The sequence below is a fragment of the Cinclus cinclus genome, chromosome 2, assembly GCF_963662255.1.
Source record: "Cinclus cinclus chromosome 2, bCinCin1.1, whole genome shotgun sequence".
Taxonomy (NCBI): domain Eukaryota; kingdom Metazoa; phylum Chordata; class Aves; order Passeriformes; family Cinclidae; genus Cinclus; species Cinclus cinclus.
Window position 1 is genome coordinate 2962895 of NC_085047.1, and position 22498 is coordinate 2985392.

General features: G+C 39.7%; 1 protein-coding gene across 2 annotated transcripts in view; it reads left to right on the plus strand.

Annotated features, from left to right (window-relative positions):
• EPHA3 (EPH receptor A3) overlaps positions 1 to 22498 on the plus strand; it is a 120426-nt gene that overhangs the window by 64589 nt on the left and 33339 nt on the right. For both annotated transcript variants that reach the window (XM_062515299.1, XM_062515298.1), the window contains exons 4-7: positions 9705 to 9829; positions 16456 to 16618; positions 18270 to 18372; positions 18814 to 18881. In XM_062515299.1, the coding sequence (XP_062371283.1) occupies positions 9705 to 9829; positions 16456 to 16618; positions 18270 to 18372; positions 18814 to 18881 (459 nt within the window). The remainder of the gene's footprint in view (positions 1 to 9704; positions 9830 to 16455; positions 16619 to 18269; positions 18373 to 18813; positions 18882 to 22498) is intronic.

Below are 22498 nucleotides of genomic sequence, written 5' to 3' on the forward strand. Positions count from 1 at the left end.
CCCTCGCTGGTCACATCACAAAAAGGGATATATCAGAAGCACATTTTTAGTTCTGTAAGGTCTAGAATGCTGTCCCAAGAGAGGTTTTCTGCAGCTTTATCCTTAATTTCCATGTACCATATCCAAATGGGTCTGGGTTGCTGAGAGGGGTCACAGATCCAGGTTAGGCCAGAGGGGCTGTGGGGCAGAACAAGCAGAAGGAGCAAAATGCAAACCCTGTAGAGGGTAGATGGGAACAAGAGGGTCAAGTCTGTGACCCTCTTTTTGCAACATTTTCCTGGCAGCTGCTCCACATCAATCTCTAGATTCTGTCTCAAAGGGCCAACTTTGCATGTGTGTCTTCCTGAACTCTTACCCCTTCCATTATTTCTGATGATTCAGTGTTCATGCTTCCAGCAAAATTATTATTAACATCAAATTTTAGTGAAAATAATTAAATTTTCTGTATTTTCCCAGTCTACTCATGCCGATCCCCAAATATTTTCCATTTTCCCCCCAGTGCCTCAGTTCTTTATGGCATTGATAATAAAATAGATTGTTTTCTTTTGATTACTAAAGGCACACTGCAACAGCTTTAAATGGATCTCAGTTCTTAAGGACTTAAGGCTTTTTAACCCAAGGTCTCAACAGTGCAGCTGCAAAAGGTGGCAGCAACTAAATTCAGCTACAGTAAGGCAATGTCAGCACTAAACCAATTCCAAGGAGTTTTGTGCTATCACATATCCTGGCATCAGCAGAGGAACAAAGGGGACAAGCTGTAACAAGAGACTTCTTCAAATTCTGTCCTCAGCTCACCATGGCTCTTCCACACAAGTCAGGTAGGATGCAGATAGGTGCCAAAAGTAAATAAACTGGAGAATGAAGAGGAATCCCTGTAGAGGAAACATGGAAGGTTTATTTGGCCTAAACTTTGGCTTGAAACATCCATGTTTTTCTAATAACTGTAGAAAGTGATTATGCTTCTCAATTGAGAGCCTGAAAGTGCCTAACCCTGAGTTTTGGCCTCTCCACAGATCAGTTGTGCACCTGTGAAATTTTGATTCCTTTCTCTGTCAGGGAATTTTCCTAGAGGAAGCTTAGAGAGCAACCACCCCTGCATCCTAACTGAAGCATCTTATGCAAAGCTACATTATAAATAATAACAAAACTCCAGATCTACCTTATATCACCTCAAAGCTTCCCTAGACAAGCAGTAGTTTGATTACTTGGAGTGTCCTCCTTTTATCTTTTATACTCCTAAAAGCCAGAAAGCAGAACAAGCCACGTAACTTGTTTAATCATGCTTAATCATTGAACCCAGGCATGAAAAGCCATAGGAAATCAGTTTGTTTAAGGAGAAGGTAACCAATAAGGCACTACAGAGTTTTTACAAGAGGCCAGGATGAAAATTATTTTTAAAAAACAACCTTGAGAACAAAAGTAACCACTAGATAGAGAAATTGGGGTCATTAGGAGTGTTGAAGGGCAGGCATGGCTGGTTTGCAGTACCTTGATCCCCCTGTGCCACTCTAAATTGCAAGCCACTTGTTCATTTCAGCTTGGAGGGATAAACATTTGCAGTGGAGAAAGAACAAGTCCTTTTTTCAGTCCTGTTTTAAGTAGAGACTTCTGTGGCTCCTTGGAAGGCTTGTTCAAACCTCCTCAGAACCAGAATTTTATTTGCCTGAAATCTCTGGCTTCAAGGGCCAAGCTTTGTTTCAGTGTGTGTATGTATTTGATTATTTGCAGGTACTTTGATGCTATTTATGTGCTCAGCCCCCACTGCACTGTCTTCAGCAGCTCACAAATGATGTGTGATGCTCCCTGTTTAAATAAAATCCATATTTAGAGAGGGTTGTGTGCACTTTACAACCTATATCCCAAGGCAAGTCCCTTAAGTAGATCTGTCTTCTAAGAGAGACAATTTGAGAGAGGCACAGATGTTTGGGGGATGATATATTTCTTTCTCTCCCTATGGCCCTTATAAAAAGGACAAGAAGATAGACTTATTAAAAGTGAGCTAATGACATGATGTAGAGAGTCTCTGGTTCACTGACTGTTATTACAGCTGTGCCCCATTACGTACCGAATACCTAGGACATGCTTGTTTTCCTGAATGACATTTATCTTTTGAGTTTCAAACATTCCTGGCATAAATAAAGATTTTACACTCTTCCAATGTGTTTTACAGTTCAGCCCAGAGGCTATTCAAGGATCATTTTAACTCAATAAAACTCCTTTAGGGATATAAAAAGGAAGTGTTTTAACAATGTCATTCCATGCATAGCCTGTTATTAGCTAGAGATGTTCTGCCTGCAAAGGCTTTGATCCCTTTTCCCCTGAACGGTCAAGGAAGCTCTGCCAAGGCTTCAAAGTCTGTGACACACGTTGGGCTCCTCAGTTCGTGCTCAGTCCTCGTGTGAACGCTCCTGACCTGGCAGAAAGTTCCCAGGTGAACTTCGTGGCTCTGAGAGTTTTTCCCTTTCAGAGCTTTTAGTCGGTTTTTCCACAGATCACAGTGATATTTTCTTCAGCAGTTGGTGTATAATGGTTTTCTCTGCTCGCTTCTGTTAGTCTTTCTCATTTACTGTCTTAGTTTTGTACGAGAGTAAAAATGAACAAGTGTAGGTAAGCAGGGTGCTTAGTCCTCTGTTAAATAATAGACCTTAGACTTCTGTCTCTCTCTGTTATCTGTGCTGGCATTCTCAGTAAGCACTGAGGGAAATTCTGCTCCTCTTGATTGTAAACAGAGCTATCAATTTGCTTTTTGAAGCAATTCCCTCTAGGCAATTTGCAAGCTGAGGGCAGATGGGAAAAATTGTTTCTTTGGGTTTGCGGACTATTCCTGCAATGGGAATTATGTAAGTAAAAAGTGTCAGCTTCTACAGCAAAAAGAGTCTTCTTTTTAGCATTTCTTTTTAGTAAACTATATCTCTATGTATATTTTAAAAAAAAGTTTTAAATCAAACAAAAATATTAAATCATCCCCGAATCCAAAATCGTGTGAAAGATGTCAGCACCTTTCAAGTCTTTTCTCTTAGAGGTTCTTCTTCCCTGATGAACCTCCACAAAAGCAATTGTACCAAATCACAGGGCAAGAAGTTTGAGAAATGTTGTTTCTTACCATAGTGTGTTCTGGACCAGGTGGAAAGGGCTTACTGACAGACCAGTTCAGGAGCTCTTGGTGATTGCTTGAAAGGAGAGAAAATATTTTGTCTCATAAGTTACTTATTTGAGGGAGATTGTCTTCTCCAATTTTGAATAACGGCTTTTGCATAGATAGTTCTTAAATATATTCTTACATTGGGCATGGGATTTCTCTGGTGGAGGAAATAATCAAATTATCACAGAAAGGGAAAGCCTGCTCAGCACCTGAATGTTGATGTTGTGAGCATGGTGAATAAATTCTTCTTTCCGAACACTTCACACCAGGAAATGTGAGGCTCTAAAATCCTCTAAGGTAATGTAACAAAGGGGTAGGGAAGGCAAAGAAAAACAGTTTATTTAAACTGATAGGGTCTTAACACATTCAGTGAAAAATATGAACTATTGCAAAGCTCCCACCATCACCACCTCAACAGAGAGCAGAAAGAATAACATTTGTGTTGTGAGTACCTTTGGGATGAGTCCTTATGAAAGCACATCCAGCATTTGTCTCCTCTCTGAAATAACAGCCGGGAATGCCACAGCACCGTAATTTTCAGTTTCTGAAGAGCGTAGTGCCTTGTGCAGCCTGATCCTCCCCAAATGGACATGGCATTTCCATGACTTATTATACATGTGTTCAACACATGAGCAAATCAAATGTTTTGTTTGCTCTGGGGAAAGCATTTGCTATCTCTTTTAATAAAAGGAGGGAGAAGCAAGAGCATGATTGCACTACCCTTAATGACGTTTTCTTTTAATTTAGAATTTATTTGTAAAAGTGAGAAATGATCTCTGATAATCACTTGTCCAGTGACAGCTGCTGCCCAGAAGGTTGCCTTTCTCTGCACTTGAGAGGGAAATCAAGCAGCTGCCTTTTGGTGTAATTCCTGCTGAAGCTGCTTGTTTCCCCCCTTTCCAGTTCCCTGCAGTCTTTCCTCCACAGCACCTGTGAAATGCCTGCAGCCACTCTGCAGTTTGTAACCACAGGCTGGAGCCTTTCACAGATGCATTTTGGCACTTCTGCCATAATGCAGGCAGTCATCTATTAGACCAGACATGAACAAAACTGTTTTTAATTTTTTTTTTTCTGTTTCTGGGAGAAATGTGCCCAACTTTGTTTCATCCAATGGCAGCCTGCTTGTGTTTACCTTTCAAGTTTTGTCGTATTTTTTTCCTTCCATTTTTTGATGGGTGCAAATCTTGATCTTGATAGCCCTTCTCCCAGAAACTGGGAGCCTTTGCGGCCCCTTCCTTATGATGGAATCCTAACAGGATCCAGCCTGAGGGCTTTGTGCTGGTATGGGATGAGTGGACTCCCTGGTGCCTGGTGGAAGGCACGTCACCTTCAGGCTGATGGTCACCCAGCAATGTCACAGAATCAGGTGGTATTTTATAGCCCAGGTCATAAAAATAGATTGAGCCTGCTCCAGCTGAAGGAGAAGGTGCAGGAGGACAAAGACAGGCAATGTGCTGGTTTAACTACGTGTCCTGGAGATTAGATGGGCAAAGGGCTGTGCCTGCACGTGCCTTGAAGTGGTGGGGAATTGTATCTGGAGGAGAAGCTTGTAGGGTTTAGCAGGTTTCCAAAGAGTTGTTAAAGTGGGGCTGTTTCCTCCTTCTCCTGTCTCCTGGGAGGCACCTGGGGACCTTCTTGGAATGTGCCTGTGGGATGGGGCTTGCTTGCTTCAGCACAATCCTGGAGCAGTGCTTAACAGAGAAAGTGAACAGGAGTGCAGCCAGAGAAGGTTGAAAACAGGGCAGGTGCTGCTTTCTGTGGGCAGGCTTCTGTCATAAACCCCCTCTACACTAACCCACAGAATAGGTGCTGGAGATGTCCAAGATCCCAAGTACAATCCGAGCTGTTCACAGACTTCATGTCAGTGTGTTCATGTCATGGAGCTGTGACATCACTGTACTGATTTGAGAGTCAGTACTTGGGACTCTGACGAATTGAAGAGTGGAATTGATGGGTAAACCCAAAGATGAAAGGTTGGCTCTCAAAAAACCACAGTTTTTTGCATGAATCAAAATGTGTGTGTGGAGCATTACGAGCAGTGCCAGACCCAGAACCATGGTAAGTTCTCTCGTGTCCTGGCTGTGGATGTGGCTCCAGTGTCCCAGAGGAACTGCTTCCAAGTGAGAGATCACTTTGTTCATTCAAACACTGGCTTTTCTACTTTGGATTGTATGATCGTTTTGTGGTTTGGATGCTGGTCCTCTAAGACGGGCAGATTTAGGTTTGAGTCCCAGGGGATCCTACTGTCAGAGAATGCAGATTTAATTTTCAGGTTATGATCTTTATTTACTGCTCTTGTTCCACATTACCTCCTGGGGGCATCATAGACATTAAAGCAAATATATAGGTTATATCAGATTACAGTGTTATGATAAGATAATAAAAGCATCAGTTTTCTAAAGAAAGAAAAAGGAACAAGCTTTCCATTTGTTCAGCAGGGCAGAAGTTGAAAATTGAGTAATACAGTCAATTCTGCTTGGTCACCATCTTTCAGCATAGTTTGGAATATCCTAGGCAAAGCATATTTTGCTCTCGTTTGCAAGCAAAAGCTGGAAGTGAGCTGTGAGTCGTTTTAGAATTAAATCCTTTCCTAAAATTTAATTTGTGACCTAGAAACCTAAGCCAGGAACAATAGGACTCTAAATGTTTCAGCAGTTGTACACATGTGCCTTCCCAGAGTTAATACTGAGTTCTCCCTGTCACAGGACAGGGAATTTTCTTTCAGTGCATTTATACATCTGTAAGCCAGTCACATATGAAAACAATAACCAAGGAATAAGGAAAAAGTCAATAAGGAAATTTATATATAGCTGCTATTAAACTGGAGGAAAACAAATCATCTGTTGGGGTCAGTTTCAGTGGGAAATCAATTTGAGCAGAGTTTTATTGTCGTCTCTGCAGATCCTTCATGTTATTTGCTTGCACCTTTAATAGTCATGACTGAGGAGGTTTTTACACTTGAGCCTAAGCTCCCTGAATCATTGTGTTTGTTACCTTTTCAACATCCACATTCCCAGTTGTCACAAATGCTACCTAACAACACCGAGCGCTCCAAGTACATTTCCCCTCTTAACTCCAGGGAGTTTTCAAGGTTCCTGTTAAGTGCTTAAAGCAGTTAGGCTGCAGTGCCAGACAGATTCTAACCATGGGATGTGTAAAAATGCCTCTGTGTGCATTGCATGGGACTGCTGAGACTAAAACTCTTCATGTATGTCCATACAAGCCTAAAGTTAGTGATAAAACCCCAGCTCTTACTCAGGTGAAGAAGTTGACTGCTAATACATGAATCAAAATATCAATAAAAATGTAAATACCTAGAGGCATACAAGACCTGGGGTTAATGAAAAATCAATGAAACATCTTCTTAGTCTGAAAAAGTACTCTCCTTAAGTTTTACCTTTAAATGCAAGTTTTATAAATGCTGAGCCTAATTTAACCTTTGCATTCCTGCTGATACTTTCATATAGTTTTTAAAATTTCAATTAATCTAAAAATAGCTTCATAAAGTCTCATTATTTGCTAACCCAGAGTGCAAACTTTGTTTTGTCAGTGTGAGCTACAGATTTAAGATAAAAATTTCATTTTTAATTTTCCATTTAAGATAGAAAAATAATGGAAATTCGATGAAAAATGGCTGTTCTGAATATCATTTATTTCTCTTCCTTTTTGTAGCCTGATTTTGAATTCAATCTCATCCTATTGTGTTTATTTAATTTTCTGCATGAAACTCTTGATACTCTCCTCCCCATATGGAATACTCAAGTCTAAGCATTGTTGCACATGGTGATGCCTTCGCTGTTTAATGGTTTATAATGTTAACTGCTTTTACTTCAATTTTTCTCTTTGCTGGATTTTCAGACACTTCCAGTTAAACAGTAAAATACAGTAACTGAGCTGCTCCAATGTTACAAAATGGAAATTAAGGCTGACTTCTGTTTAGACAGTCTTTAGAACAGAGCTCATTAAGTTTTGCATTGTATTCTGGGGATGTTTACAAAAAGAAATTAAGTAAGTGGTCCAAATATCAAGTTCTTTCTCTGAACTACACTCCAGCCCTGGGTTGGGGCTGTATTCAGGTTACCTTAACTCTTACTGCACTCATAATTCATTGGTTGCAGTAGATTTAAGCATAAACTTCGAAGTTATCGGAAAAATGTATTTTCTTTAATTGGGTTCAAGACTTCTAACACTTTTCAAACCTACCTACCTAACAGGTATAGCAAAACAACCCGAAAAGAATACATTAAAACTTTAACCTGTGACAGTCCAGCTTGTCACTGACCAGCAAAGAAAGGTTTTGTGGGGGGAAATTTTCTCCATTTTATCTCACCTTGGTGTGGGATTAAAAGTGGCTGAAACATTGTGTTCCTCTGATTATTTATCTGCCCTCCCTGAGCCCATGCAGTGGGTTGCTGGCTCTTCCAGACACTGTGGATGTCTAATTCCTAAGCAGCTTTGGGAACCCTAGGGATTAGGGAAGGTATATGAATGTTTTATAATGTTATTGATAACTGCAGAGCAGATGTTTTCTAATAAACTGCTGTGAGATAAGTTACTGGTAGCATCTGCAGAGATGTGTGCAAATGAGCTCAAAATAATTAATACTGCGTTAGAAAAAAAAGCTTCTTTTTTTTTTTAACGTTTATCTGTGTTGGAGCATGCAAGATTGTTTCAGCCTGCCCTGAGAATCTGTTAGAGCAAAATTACCATAATTTATTAGGGGAAAAGCCATTTCTGTTAATCATATATTAATTATTCATAAAATCAGTATTAATTTTACCTTAATGGGAAGTGTTACCAGCTGGGTACTGAGCCTGACAATCTATTCATGTACAAAAAAAAAGAGAGAGATAAATAACTTGACTTAAAAAGAAGACATAAAAATGACATAGGAGAGCATAAAAGCAGCACGTATGGATATATGAGTTCCCATGGAGCTGGCTACAGCAGGGAAGTTCAGCCTGCTAAGCACTTTGTGTTTTGGCTCTAGCACTGGTTTGTGGAATTCAAGTGGAATTGCTGAAGGATGTTTGTTGCACACAAATCCTGTCTACTTTTCCCAAATTGATTTTAGGAATTTAAATTCAGGATAAATTCCTCCTGCTGGAAGGAAAAAAGAAAAAAAATTGCCATTTTTGTGAACCATGTGAAATGTGAAAATGCTTTTCAGAGGATGTGTTCAGCCTGGAATGTACATGAAAAAGTGGATCCTCCACTCTGTTTACAGAGGATTTCAATGCTTAGGTTGTGACTTGGGATTAGAGAGTATATTTTGCTGGAAATTTAGCAAAATCAAAAGCAGAATGAATTTTCAAAAACTTACTTTAATTAAAATCTTTCCTTATCTTTAATTTTCTTATTTCTTTCCCCTCTTTTTTTTCCTCCTGACTATTGAAAGTTCTTTTGCAAAAATGAACACCCAAACAGAAGGGGCACTGGCTGAAGCACGCAATGCCTGTAAAGTGGAGCTAGTTTTATATGAACAATAAAAGCTTCAGAGGATTCAGCTGATATTAAATTGTTGAGATCAGCTCTAGAGCCTTTTTATGAGGATAGCAAACGTTGAACTTATAAATAGATTTTATTTACATGGTAAGATAAAAGGCTGTTTATTAGTAGAAGGGTTTTTTTTTTTTTAATGGCAGTTACAACCTTCAGTGTGTGATCTGTAAAATATAATCTGATGAATTTTGGCCAAAGCCGTGGAAGAGAAGCATTTGGAGTGGGAAGTCAACCCAAAAGAAACAAAACAAAATAATAAAAAAAATTGCATGGCTTTCAGTGAGTCCAGGAAACCCAGACCTGGTCTTGGAACAACTTATGGATCTGGGTGGTCTAAAACTGAACCAGTGTTCAAGAATCCTAAGTAATTAAGATTTTTTTATGGGTGTGTTTAACATTGATATTATTTCCAAGTTGTGGGTGGTGGGTGAACCTGTGGTATGCAATCAGTTGTCATGCCTAACCCTGATCATTGCACATAAAAAAATAACATTATTTTGCAGTTTAGATGTTTCTTTTTTATTCATTTTCAAAGAAATGTGGTGAAAATGAAGTGTGTATGGGAGCAATTTTCATCTGGAGAATTTACCAAATAATTACGCCAGAGGGGCTGAGCTGTGCTGATGGTTATTCCCAGCCATGAGTACCATGAGCTCCTTGTACTTAATGCATCCCAGCACCCTTTTAGACTTCCCTACCCAAATGTTATCAGAGTTCTGCAGAGTCTGGTAATGGTAAATACCTCAGCATTATAACAAACAGGTAGCGCTCTGCATTTTCATCCACGGAATATATTTCATTGCTTACCCTGTAGTAGCAGATCAAAACCATCTGCTGCCTTGCCACCAGTGCTCCAGCAGAGGAGAAAATCTCAGCTGGTTTTCCATGAGGCCGGGGTGCTCCAAGGCAGGAGGAGCAGGGCTGCAATCCAGCTGCTGCTGAGGGGCCAGACCTCTGCTCGGGAGCGGGTTCAGTGGAAACCGCGCTCTTTGCCAAGAACTCAGCGGAGATAAACTCGCCTTGCTTCTCTCCCTCCCCTCCTCCCCCCACCCCTCTGCAGCTCCATCCCCCATCACGGTCATAAGGAAGGACAGGACGTCCAGGAACAGCGTGTCCCTCTCTTGGCAGGAGCCTGAGCATCCCAACGGGATCATCTTGGACTACGAGGTCAAATACTATGAAAAGGTGGGAAGATCAAAGGGATGGGGATTTTCTCAGCAATGCTGTGATGAAATCATTACATCTTGCCTGTGCTAAGGGTTCAGAAACGCTCAGGTTCCTTCAGTCTCATTAAGTGTTGGAACTGCTCGATTTTTGGTAAGGAGAACATCAGGAAATGCAAAGTGAAATCATTGTGTTGTCCACCAAGCACCTCCCCGCAACACAAAGTCATGCAGTCAATATGCAACTCCTTTCTTTTCTCATTTCCTTGACTAAAATTTTCTTATTATGCTGTTCTATCATGCTGTCCATATACTCACCCGCATGCTGGTGGCACTTCCCTGTGGCACAAGCAACTTTTACATGAAAATTATTTGGAAAATGTTGGCTGGTCTCCTGGGCTGATTTGCGCTGTAAAAGTTCTTTCTATTAATAACTGAATTCTTCATAAATTGTAAGCAAATGGCTGCAAATGAGAGAAAATTTACCTTCTGCTTTTTATTGACATTTTCTTTTATTTAGACCTGTTTATTTAGACATCCTATAGAGATCTGTATTTAGAAGAGTCTTTGTAATGGAATGCTTTTAGGACATCTTACTGGTAGAATTGACAAGACCATAAATTGCCATGGAGATTGAGAAGTGTGGTACTAGCCTTTTTTTGGTAGATCTACTGATATTTCTATTTGATATATTGCTCTTGGATTTTCAAAGTTAACGAACATTGAAAAAAATGCCAGAATTCTGGTTTAATTTAGGATTTGCTAACATTCTTCGTCCATAATAATAATTACATTTCCTACATACCAGAGAAGATGTAGTGATAATATCCTCAAAGAAATGCTGTTTTAAAATACTCCATGAGTATTCAGTTAATTTTTAGATTTTTTTTTTTTTTGTCATGGAGCTTTGGAAGGGGACAATGTGGTATTGGTAGTTCATACCTGGTCTTCATGTGAAGAAAGAGGTTCAGAAGGCTGGATGCTGAAAAGATTTCTTCCAAATTTATGTAATCTGATTTTGGGAAGAGTCTTTTTTGGTAAGCACTTGAACCTTCAAAGACCTTGGTAAAAATCTAAACATACCTTGTGCTAGTGATAATGGGAGAAAAAGAAATCATCCAAAACATTTCAACTCGGTCTCACTTAATGGACCAGAATCTGTGGACTTCCACCTTGGGGTTTTTTTTAAATTTCAGTTGGGACAGGGTCAATTTCAGTCATCCCCAGGAAAGCAGGGCTCCATCACATGTATCAGGGACTTGGGAAGACAAATGCCATCACTCCAAGTATCCCCCTCTTCCTTCTTCTTCCCCAGCCTTTTATGCTGAGCATGGTGCCATGTGGGATGGGATGGGATGGGATGGGATGGGATGGGATGGGATGGGATGGGATGGGATGGGATGGGATGGGATGGGATGGGATGGGATGGGATGGGATGGGATGGGATGGGATGGGATGGGATGGGATGGGATGGGATGGGATGGGATGGGATACACATGTGGAATCAGCTGTCCTGGCTGTGTCACCTCCAAAGTCCTTGTTCACCCCCAGCCTCCTCTTTGGAAAGGTGTAAGAGGCTTTGACGCTGCAATCACTGCTCAGCAATAACAAAAATATCTCTATATTATCAAACCTGTCCATTTTCAGTGCAATTCCCAAAGCCACAGCTAGATACTGTGAAGAAATTTAATTCTACCCCAGCCAAAAAACAGCACAGGTGATCTCTTGGGTTTTACTTGCCCCAAAGGGAGAGATTTTATTTCCCTGCTGTGTGCATTCAGTTAAGTTTAATTAAATCACCAATAAGTTTTATTTGTGTTGGTTTGGGATGTTTTGATCATCTTTCTACAGTGAAATTGGGGTTTTCTGTTGAAGAAAATTGCCGTCCAGTGCTGTTTTATGCACGGACAGAGCACGCAGCTCCTGTTGCCAGCGGGTGTATCCACTCTCAGGGAGCAATTGGTTGTCATAAGACAGCTTTATAAGACAACCCACCAGTCTTAGGAGGCTGATCTTGCACATGTGTTTCTCCCCTTTGAAGTCTGTGATCAAGAGTTCATATGCACCAGACAGTTTTCTTAAGCCAGGGAGCCAAGTGCTTGACAATGGGAGCCAGACCATTTTGAGCAAAAGGCTTTTAAAAAGTCAACCTTCTGGCACCAGCATTTTTAATGTGTGTTCTGCAGGCCCTTGAGGAGTCAGAAGCCTATTCCTCAGGGTTTATGAGGGGAAAAAACAATTCGAAAAAGCAAATCTGTTGTCAGGAGACTTGAATCTATGTATTTTTAATCTTTGCAAATTACAATAGGTTCAAAGCTAATCCTCTGACAGATTTACCCGGGGCCAGAGCAGCTCATGCAGAATTGTTACTCTTCATTCTTCCACTTTTGGAAGATGCTGCTTTTCAGTGTGGGATCTCTAAGCATGCTTCCTTCCTTCCTTAATTTTTCAAAAAGAGAGGTTTATTTTCAAACTGGTCCAGTCCATTTGATTTTCTGCTTTAGAAATCATCTTGCTTGGGCTCATCAAAAAATCCACTGCTGTTAAGTGGAAATAAACCCTTCAGAGTTAGCAAATCTGGGTATTTCTCCTGACAAGTCATACCTGATTGCTGGTAGGTGATTTATGTTGAGCCATCCTTTCTCATCCTGCTTGTTTTCAGTTGATGTATCTTTTGTCATCTCAGAATTTAAAAAAATAGAGCATTAATAGAGCAATGCAGGTCAGCCCAATTCTGTCATACATCTTGTTCATGACATTGTTTTGCTAAGCTGGTCTTAAGGCATTTAGGATATTACAAGAGATTTGGAATAAAAAAATGCAGTGTCATTTATCTAAATTATAATACCTTGTAGTTTTTTCTCATGGATTATTGTCATAAACTATGTGAAATGTATTCATTTTCTCAAGGGTAGTTAATTAACCTGCTCATTTGGGTTTTTTCACCAGTAATTGCCTTTGTGTAGCCAAAAGAGCAGAGCTTTATATGTGTCTAAAGAAATTAGTATCTACAGCTTTAGGAAACTATTTTAACTCTTTGGAATTAATCAGAATGGCCTGGGTTGGAAGGGACCTTTAAGATCATCAACCCCCTGCTATAGGCAGGGACAATTTCCACTATCCCAGGTTGTCCAAAGTCCCATCCAACCAGGCTTTGAACACTTCATGAACTGAGTGATAGTTTTTCAGAAGTAGTGTTTGGAATAGAATTGTAATTTTTGCAAAAAAATTTAGAGCTTTATTATGAAGCCCCAATGAATATTTGTTCAAAACATTTAAAAGGAACAAAATCTTCCCTCAAAGGGAGACCATATGGAATTTTTAGGCATTTATTTTATGGTAAGGTATAACATTTTATGTTAAGTCAATGGTACTAAATGACACCTCAGTTTAGCTCATCCATGTAATGGTGTGCTGAATTTTAAGTGTGAATTTTCAGCCATCGACGTGCATAAACAACAAAACCATGGTTTTTTTCTTTGCACAAGCCCTATTCTTTGTTTCCTCCTTGTCCTTGTTCACATAATCATGTTCTCTTGAAGGAGTATCTTGTCATGTGAAGGTACAGGAAAAAGCCTTCTCTTAAATACCACTCATAAACTATTAATTGTTTTGACTAAATATGTGGCTTGCAATTAAGTCATGTACACTTTATTAGGATGGAGTCTTCTGCAAACAATGAATGAAATTCAGCTGCAGGCTCATGTTGCTAAAATATATTTGCTTTTGCTATCATAGGAATTGTGTGATCAGTGGTTACAGCCAACACAGAGCTCTGCACATTGAGGCTGAAAAAGTTTATATTCAAATGCACTTTGTTGCTTTTAAACTCTTATTATTCTGGCTGTACCTGGAGGTAGGCTACGAATACTCCACAAGACTTGTAGGAAATGTCATATTCATGAAGAGTTCACTTCTGGCAATAAGGGGAGCAGTGTCAGGACTGTGTCCTCCTCCCAGAAATGTGTAGTCAGGTTTTGGCCTCTCAAGTGCGCATGAAGCTGATGGAAAAAATATTTTTTCCTTCTGTGATATGAGCACCTTCTGTGCTTATCTAGGAAATGGAAAAACATTCACCCTTACTGGTACTATCACTATCAATTTTAAATGTCTCCAAAGTAGGGTTTTTTGTAAATCAAAGCATAAAATTATGAAATGCCACTTACAAATGAGACACTGACAGTAGTAGGATTTGCTTCCCAGCTAAGCTTGTGTCTGGTAAACTATGCAGAAATATTCAGGAAGAAATTGCTTTGTGCATCCAAGTTCAAATTTATCCTCAGAGTGTTTGGTTAAAGTTCTGCTTGGCAAAGACTGACTCTCCTTTTTGTGTGTTCCTTCTGCTTGTGGCAGCTATATTGCTGTATCTCTGAAGTTTTGCTTTATCCCCAAGAAAGATAAACTTGGGCTTTTATGTGGTGTTGCACTGATTTGATTACTAGTAACATAAAAAATGACTTACAAAATATGTGTGTATAAAGCTTCCCATAAACTGAGATACCATGACATCCTCCATACCATTGTTTTAAAAGTTTATTTTCCAAGTTCCAAGTTGTGGATTATTAACAGACAGGGCCATGACTGTATTTTCCCTTGCACATATGTATCTGCACCAGAAGGAAATGTTTGCATTTCATAAAAGCAGCCTGAAGCGAGATCAAAATGAATGTCCAGTCACAGCATACACAAAAGATGTTGTGTTTTAAAGACAAGATTATTATGTCTTTGAAATTAAAATAGTTGTCTACATCCAGCTGAATGACAAGATAAGGAAAGCCTGCATATTATAATACTAGGCCTTTGTTAGTTAAAAAATAAATAATTTCACACAAGCCTGTTAGCTTTTTAGAGTGTCTTCCTGTAAATTTGCTCCCCTGAATTTAGAACAGAGAACTTTTTAGAGAAGTACTGGAAAACTCCGAGGAGGTCCAACGCTGATTTCCTTTTCATTTTTACTGTGCAAAGAAAATGGGCCATGGTCAACATTTTTATAATTGTTCTTTGAAGACTGGGTCCAGCTCACCCTATCTGAGGTTTGGATTTTGGATGGTAACTTTTAGGCTCAGGCTTAGCTGCTTTTTCTGGTTTCTTCTTTTTTCTTTCATTTTTCCTTTTGCTGTGATTTCTCACGAGCGTAATGTTGAATATTACATGGAGATTCTGGCAATTCCCCTAACTATGGTGTAAATATTTCCATTTCTCTATATCAAAGACTGCCAAGAACAGGGCACTTAGGCTTTCTTTAGCACCAAAGTGAGCAGTTCCTGACGTTCACCTGCTAACCTAGAATATCCTGACTATTCCTGCAGACAGCGCGGCAGAGTGAACGCACTAAAACAGCTCCAGTCGCTTGAACTTTACACGTGGAGGTGAAATGGCCCTGGCAGTGAGCGTGTGTTGGGTGTTTTCCAACCCCTGTGCTCGTGCATTGGCACTCCAGCGTTGTCAGAGTTAAAGTGTCAGCCCCTCACCAGCTAATGCAATGCCATAAAACGTGATGGGAATTAGGTGAGGTTCTCTGCATCCGACGTGCGTTCGCTCGGGTGCTGCTTTCAGCCCAGCTAAACTCAATGGCTGCAGTGTTTTGCACGGTGTTCAAAGCAAAAGGACATCACATGAAATCCCCACCACCTCCAGATTTAAAAAAAAAAAAAGTTCATGGTGGGGAGCCTAGACAATTGAGATTCTCACAGTTTCCCACATGTGTGGCTGCTGGCCAAGAGTGCTTTTTTTTTTTTTTTCTTGTCTTTTTTTTTTTTTTTTTGTTCCTGAGACGGTTCCAGCTGCCATATTTAGGAAGCCAAAAATGCTCTTTTGGTACAAGATGGCTTTAGTAAAATAAGCAGTACCTCAGGCTCCAAATGCACGCTTAAATGTTGAGATTATGTGCTTACAGTGGGACTGAGGCATACTTTTATCAGGATTAGCTTTTTACACAGTGTGAAGTGTATCCAAACGTACCAAATTACAAACCAGTCCTCCTCTTATTTTATATAAAAAGCATTATGTCAAACATAGGTGACTCTTGAGCAGAGAGGGGTTATGAACAGGATTGAGTTCAGTGTGGTTTTGTCCAGATGAAGATGGACACCACCTATCTCATAGTTTTTATAGCACAATAGAAAACCAGCTATATCTGCCTTTTTGCTGAGCTGAGGAGCCCAAGTGGGGTTTCCCTTCTGACTGTTGTAAAGGTAACCACTGTCTTGTAAAATGTGAGGCAGTAAAAACTGCATCCTGCAACAGCTCTGCAGGGCCCTAAAGTACCTAAGTTGGCCTGTTACAACTTCCAGTTCAGTGCAGTAGGCAAATCTGATTTATGTTTTTTTAAATGATCATTTAATAATTTTCTTGTTGTATTACAGACCACAGACAAAATGATGCAAAACCATTTAATAAAATGTCATAAACTCAGCATGTCTGGTATTCCATTTACAGCACAATGGCATAGCAAATCCGGTGATTTAAGATATCTTTTTAAAAGATGGTTGAAAATGAATGTTTGTACAAGCATTTGTTAGGCTGTGAATACTCAAAAATATGCCAGTCCTCTCCAGGACGTTTGTAGTAATTCAGTACCAACCACCTCTTTTTTTTTTTTTTTTTTTAAGGGTGTGGTTTTAATCTGATAATGTCTTTTTTCAAAAGCAGGAACAAGAGACAAGCTATACTATTCTGAGAGCCAGAGGCACCAACGTGACCATCAGTGGCCTCAAGCCTGACACCACCTATGTCTTCCAAATCCGAGCCCGAACTGCAGCTGGGTATGGGACAAGCAGCCGCAAGTTCGAGTTTGAGACCAGCCCAGACTGTACGTATTTGTTCAAATGGCTTATGTTGACATCCTGCCCAGCTCCTGACTGCTCTGAATGGCTGCTTTCACTCCTTTCCTAGCTGAGGAAATGTGTGTCATAACTATTTATGATGTGTCTTTCTTGGTAGCATTGTATAACTTTATGTTTTATCATTAAACTTGAAACAGGCTATAAATGGTATTCCAGAACTATCGCGGGTGGTGTTTTCTTCCATTCCCTACCCCACTTCTACCTCAGGCCAGAAGTGATGCCTTGCTGGACCATGGCTCTTGCTGAGGGAGGAAGTGTGATAGACAAAACAAACTAGTGTCAAGCCAAACCTTCCACGCTGATTCCATGTACATTTGAGATATGCTATGTATTTCATCCCCACTTCTTCCTTCTCCACCCCAGCTGTTTTTCTGAAAGGCAAACAAGCTTCATTTTTTTTTCCAAAAAGAGTTACAAATTGCTGTTATGGTCGCAGCTTTGGTGTTCTAGTTGAAGCTAGAACTCAAGATAGGACAATTACAGCAAAGTGGAAAAAATCAGTTGCAGAGATAAAAAAATATAACAGTTTAGAGGTTAATGAGTTTTCTCAGCACAGTAATGTTACCAAAAGAAAGGGAAAATGAAGTGTAGAAATGTGGAAGGAGACAGTGATGAGTGATGCACATCTCAGAAATAAGCATACAAATTACACAGATGACCAACAAATGGCAGAAGTTTGTTGCTGTGTTACCAAGTTACCATAACTGGGAGCAGTTTTGGGTGTGTAATGGGGAGAGGTGGGAATGATGTGACCCCAGTCAGAGGCTCTCTAACCTGTGTGGGCCAGGAGTGGTCGCTCCCAGCTCAGTTTGGGCAGCTGACTTGCAGCACAGCCCTGAGGAATTTAATTCTGCTGTGCCCAGGGAAGCTCAGGAGTCTCTGCTGGAGACTGGTCCATGCAACAAAGGTCTAAAGTCATCCTCGTGTAACAATCTAAAGTTTCATGCTTAGGGATCACAAGGAGATAACCAAAATAAGGCAGAAAATAGCCCTTATTTTCCCTGGAGACATCTGTGCCTGCATGCCCTGGCTTTCCACACATAGCCTTCACATGGATATTGTAGGGCTTAACTGGGAAACTTAGCTCCTAAAAGCACTTTCCATCATACCCAAGGGGAAGTGGAGGTGATGGTCGTGGGATTTCCTGCCAAGGAAATGTTCCTTACTGAGGATGACATGACATGAGCATGACATATGAGCATGACTTAAAGTATGTATGGCATACATGACATGTGTGTTTGTATTTATGTATATGTTTATATATTAGCATCAGTTCGCCAGCAATTGCTACAATTAGCCAGAGTGAAAACTGAGGGTGGCAGAAACAACTTTGGTGAATTGGCAAAGATGGCTGGAGTCTTACATTTTCTTCCTTTGTATTTTTTTGTTTGATGAAAAATTATGTCCTGGATTAAATATCTGCCAGGAGACCAAATGCTGTATAATGATATCTGTCCCCTCTATGCATGTAAATTCTGATGTCATAGATGAGGTGTTTATGTGTGTGTGTGTGAGGTTATTTATATGTCTATATAATATTTATGTTTATTTATGTATGTTATTTATATGTTTATGTAATATGTATACATTATTTATGTTTTTATGTTGGCTTTGCAGCGTTCTCCATCTCCAGTGAGAACAGCCAGGTGGTGATGATTGCCATTTCAGCAGCAGTGGCCATCATTCTCCTCACAGTGGTGGTGTATGTCTTGATTGGGAGGTGAGTCTGGGGTGTGATTTGCACATTTTCTCCTCTTGCCACGTCCCCTGATGACCATGGCACGTTGGGTGTCATGGTGTGGCTGGTTTTGAATCCTTTGTCTGCTGCCCAGGAGCCCAGAACGCTGCCTCACAGTCAGTAATGAGCCTGCTGATGTTAGCAGCCCAAATCATGCAGCAGTTGTTAAAAAATGCTATAAACACATTCTCAGGCAATTGTAAAATTAAACTGTAGGGGTCAAAAATCAACAAATCCTCTCATTAGCCAATTTCCTCAAATTCCCTGAGAACATCACATGCCTCTATAGGGCACAGAGAATGTAAATATCATTAAACTTTCAAACAGGCATTTAATTGTGCAGGGACAACATTCTATTCTGTTTCCACCTGCAGTTAACACATAACATTCTCTGTATTAATTTTTCTTCTCTGTTGCTTGTAGATTCTGTGGATACAAGAAGTCTAAACATGGCACTGATGAGAAAAGGCTGCATTTTGGGAATGGCCATTGTAAGTTACTGAAGCCTTTTAATGCTTCCAGATCTGTTGAATTCATCCCCTAAGTAACTGATACTTTTCAATTAAAAAAAAAAAAAGAGCCATACCTCACTTAAACCAAGGTGATATTAGGAAGAGAATTATCCCTTCTCTTGTGGGTAAGGAGATTTTCCCCAAACAATTATTCTTTGTTTCATCTTCTTTCATCTGTGTTCAGGTTAGTAATGAGCAAAACATCTCTGTCTATGTTCAAAGAGTGCATGTGGTGGGAATTGTGATATTGATTATGCTGTGCATCACTGAAATCCAGAGTGCAACTGCAACTTCCTCATTATATGAAGTCTAAGAAATATATTTTTTCTTTCCCAAAGCAAAATATAAATCAATTAAACCCATCTTGATGAACACTAAAGCTACTGTGAAAATTGTTTGCTTGACAAAGTTCACCTACAAATAAAACAGTAGTCATAATCTGATCCTGGATGCTCTTTGCAACGTGCACAGCTTTGTTACACTTTTCCACAGCCCAGCTGTGGATCCTGAAGATTGGCTCACAAACACAGCTCCATCCATACACTCTTTAAAACAGGCAAAAAGTACTTTGGAGCAGGAGAAGCTGAAGGGAAAATAAGGTGATAGCCTAATTCCTGACCAGGAGTGGGAGGATTGCAGTTGGTTTTTTATTTTTATTTTATTTTAATCACTGTAATTTGGATTTTTATATCCTTACAGGCAAAGATAATTCCCCCCAAAGACACCAAGACCAGAAAATCCTTTTTTTTTTAACCCACATAATTCTTGATGTCTAATGAGGCTGTGTTTAATAAGAAGCAGTAGTTAATCTTTGATACTGTTTCAGCACCACATGAGTGTCCTGCTACAGGGTGTAAACCATGGCTGAACAATGCTTTCCAACAATATACAATATATTTCTGTTGCTTAGCATGTTGTAACATTAATATACCTGGATTTTTTTGCACACAAGATTGGCACTCCACTATTTGCAGGAAAAGAGCTGCTGGTACCATAATCAGGTGCCCCTCCCCAAATATAAGTGAATTAACATTTTAATGAGGGATTTACCTGCAGTAGCTGGAAATTAGAATTGCTTCCCAATCCTCGTGACAATGGAATAACTGCTCTCTGACTGTTCAAATTATTATTCTTTTAAGTTTCCTGCCCCTCCTTATCTCCAGAGAGCCAAGAGCATGAATATCCACAACTTCTGTCTCCTTCCCCAGCACTGTCAGGGGGTACACAAGCTGCAGCCCAACAACTGCTAACCAACTATTCTCAAAAAAAATCTCTACAGTTGCATGTGGCCCATAGAATTAATGCTTCATCATACAAATTTAATGAGGTTATAAAATAAAAGCAGCCAGTAAAATAAGTGTCACAGACAAATAACAGGTCAGAATTTGCTCTCCTTACTCCCACACAATGGAAAGTTGCAATCAGTATTCTTAAACATGTCAGTGCTGTTAAATTCCTGTGGATTAAATTGCTTTTAATTTGGCTTTAGATATTTATGTACTGTTTTCTGAGTAGTGCCATGCTGATTCACTGTGCAGAAAGACCAGAGACAATCATGGGCCTGGTATGTCTGTTAGAAGTTCTTGAAAATTATTTATCATAGATTTTGCAGATAGTTATCTGTTAGAATTTTTAAGTACATACATGTGTGGCTGTTGAAATTTTTAATTTGCCAAATTACAGTCTTTCCCAAAGAATAAGAAAATTGCTCCTATGAACTAAAAAAGGACAAAGTAACTTCCATGGCTATCGTAAACTTTCAGCATCTTAAATACAGCAGCTGGTTTATTTCAGTCAGTTTACTCTGAATTACTTTTAAAAAGGCTCCAGCCATGAACTATTCCCTGCAGCCTTATTACAAATCCTATAATATTACTTCAAAGGAAGAAAAATGTTTCACCTCCTCAGATCCTCTCCCTTTGCCTTCTCTGGCTGGGCCTTTTTATTTTTTTGCTACCTTTAGGGCAATTTGTGCTGTTAAAATGAAAATGTAAATTATTATGTTTGCACAGAATGAGCTGTAAAGTAGTGCAGCTTAACACATGTGCACGTGTTTATTATCTATATTTCATGACAGAACCCAGTTACTACACAGGCTGCCCTTAATTATTTGTGTGAAGGGATTATTCTCCTTATAGCCACCATCACCTGATCTTGGGAACCTCTGGGTTCAGCATTAAAAATCCCAAGCCAAAAAACCCCACAGTGCAGAAGCTTTTAATTGTTATTTTTATTGGGGATGTGAGGGGGCCTGTAATGTACATTCAGCATGGACGAGAAGGAACATTTACTAGATTTTTAACCAACAGCAATATACAGCCAATTACTTTTTGTTTTACTTGCAGGTAATTCTGTAATCATCAGGCTCTTGAAGGAAACACAGCCAGCTTTTAATGCTGTGCATACGCAGCCCTTGTGCTGAGAGCATGGCTCTTACTTTGCATTGTTTTCAAGGCAATTAGCTTAGGAACTCAGTTTTATCTTTTTTTTTTTTTGTCAATTCTGAGGCCAATAAATCCCCATAAAATCGATTTTTTCTCTTTTTTTTTTTTTTTTTTTTTTTTTTACGTATGCTTTACATCATTTGATAGAACAATTTTGTGCTCTCATGGTCCAGAGGTATTTTTTTCCCATCTGTGCAACTGCAGCAAAAAAAGTCTAACTATTTTAGCAGTGAAAAAATTGCTGCAGTATAATAATGCTAAGCTGGAAAGGATATTCCTGAGTGGGTTAAAGCAGTGCTTGTTGAAGGAGTTAATATCTTTTACAAGACCAGCTGGTACAGTTAGGGAAAGCTGGAATACATGTCTGGGAATGGAGGGTTTGTGTCAGAAGCAGAACGCTTCAAGCTGGGTATTTCACTTTTTGTTAATAAAATATATTCCTGTTGTAAAATGAGTACAACAGAGGTGGGCACAGAGGGTACTTGGTGCAAACACAAGCAAGGCTTTGAGCTGGAGAAGGGGAATGAGGCTCTGCTTTGCTTTCAGCATTTTTGTGGGAGGCAGAGGTTGGGACCGATCTCTTCCAGCAATCCCTAGCCAGGAAACTCTAGAGGGGGTCAAAAGAATAACATGGATATGTGGGGAACAAAACTCTAGAACCAAATTTGATTCGGAACAATTATCTGCCATCCTTGTATGTTCTGGCAGAGGGATTGAGGCAGGGGTGCATTTTTTCATGTGTAAATTTATTATGCATCTTGTTGATGGACTTAGGGGAAAAAAAAGGTGGTGTTATTCTGATTTCTTAATATATTCCTAAGAATTTTTCAGCTTGACTGCAGCAACACATTTTGTTCCTTGCCCCTTTGTTGTTGCTTTGGAAGGTCAATATAAGGCAGTATCTAAATGTAGCAGCCTGGGAGGGGTGAGTGGTATTTTAATATTGGAAAAGCAGTTAAATGCTGCAAGTGCAGATATGTGAAATGGGTTGTCACACTTCTCTGCAGTACATTAGTGTCTGGTTTCACTCTGTGCAAAGATTCTGAAGACTCACAAAAACCAGTTTGATTTGAAGAATACCTTTTCCTTCTATTGATTTGGTTTCTGGTTGTCTCATGAGCTTTCTTTAGAAGGATTACTCAAGTCTAAGTA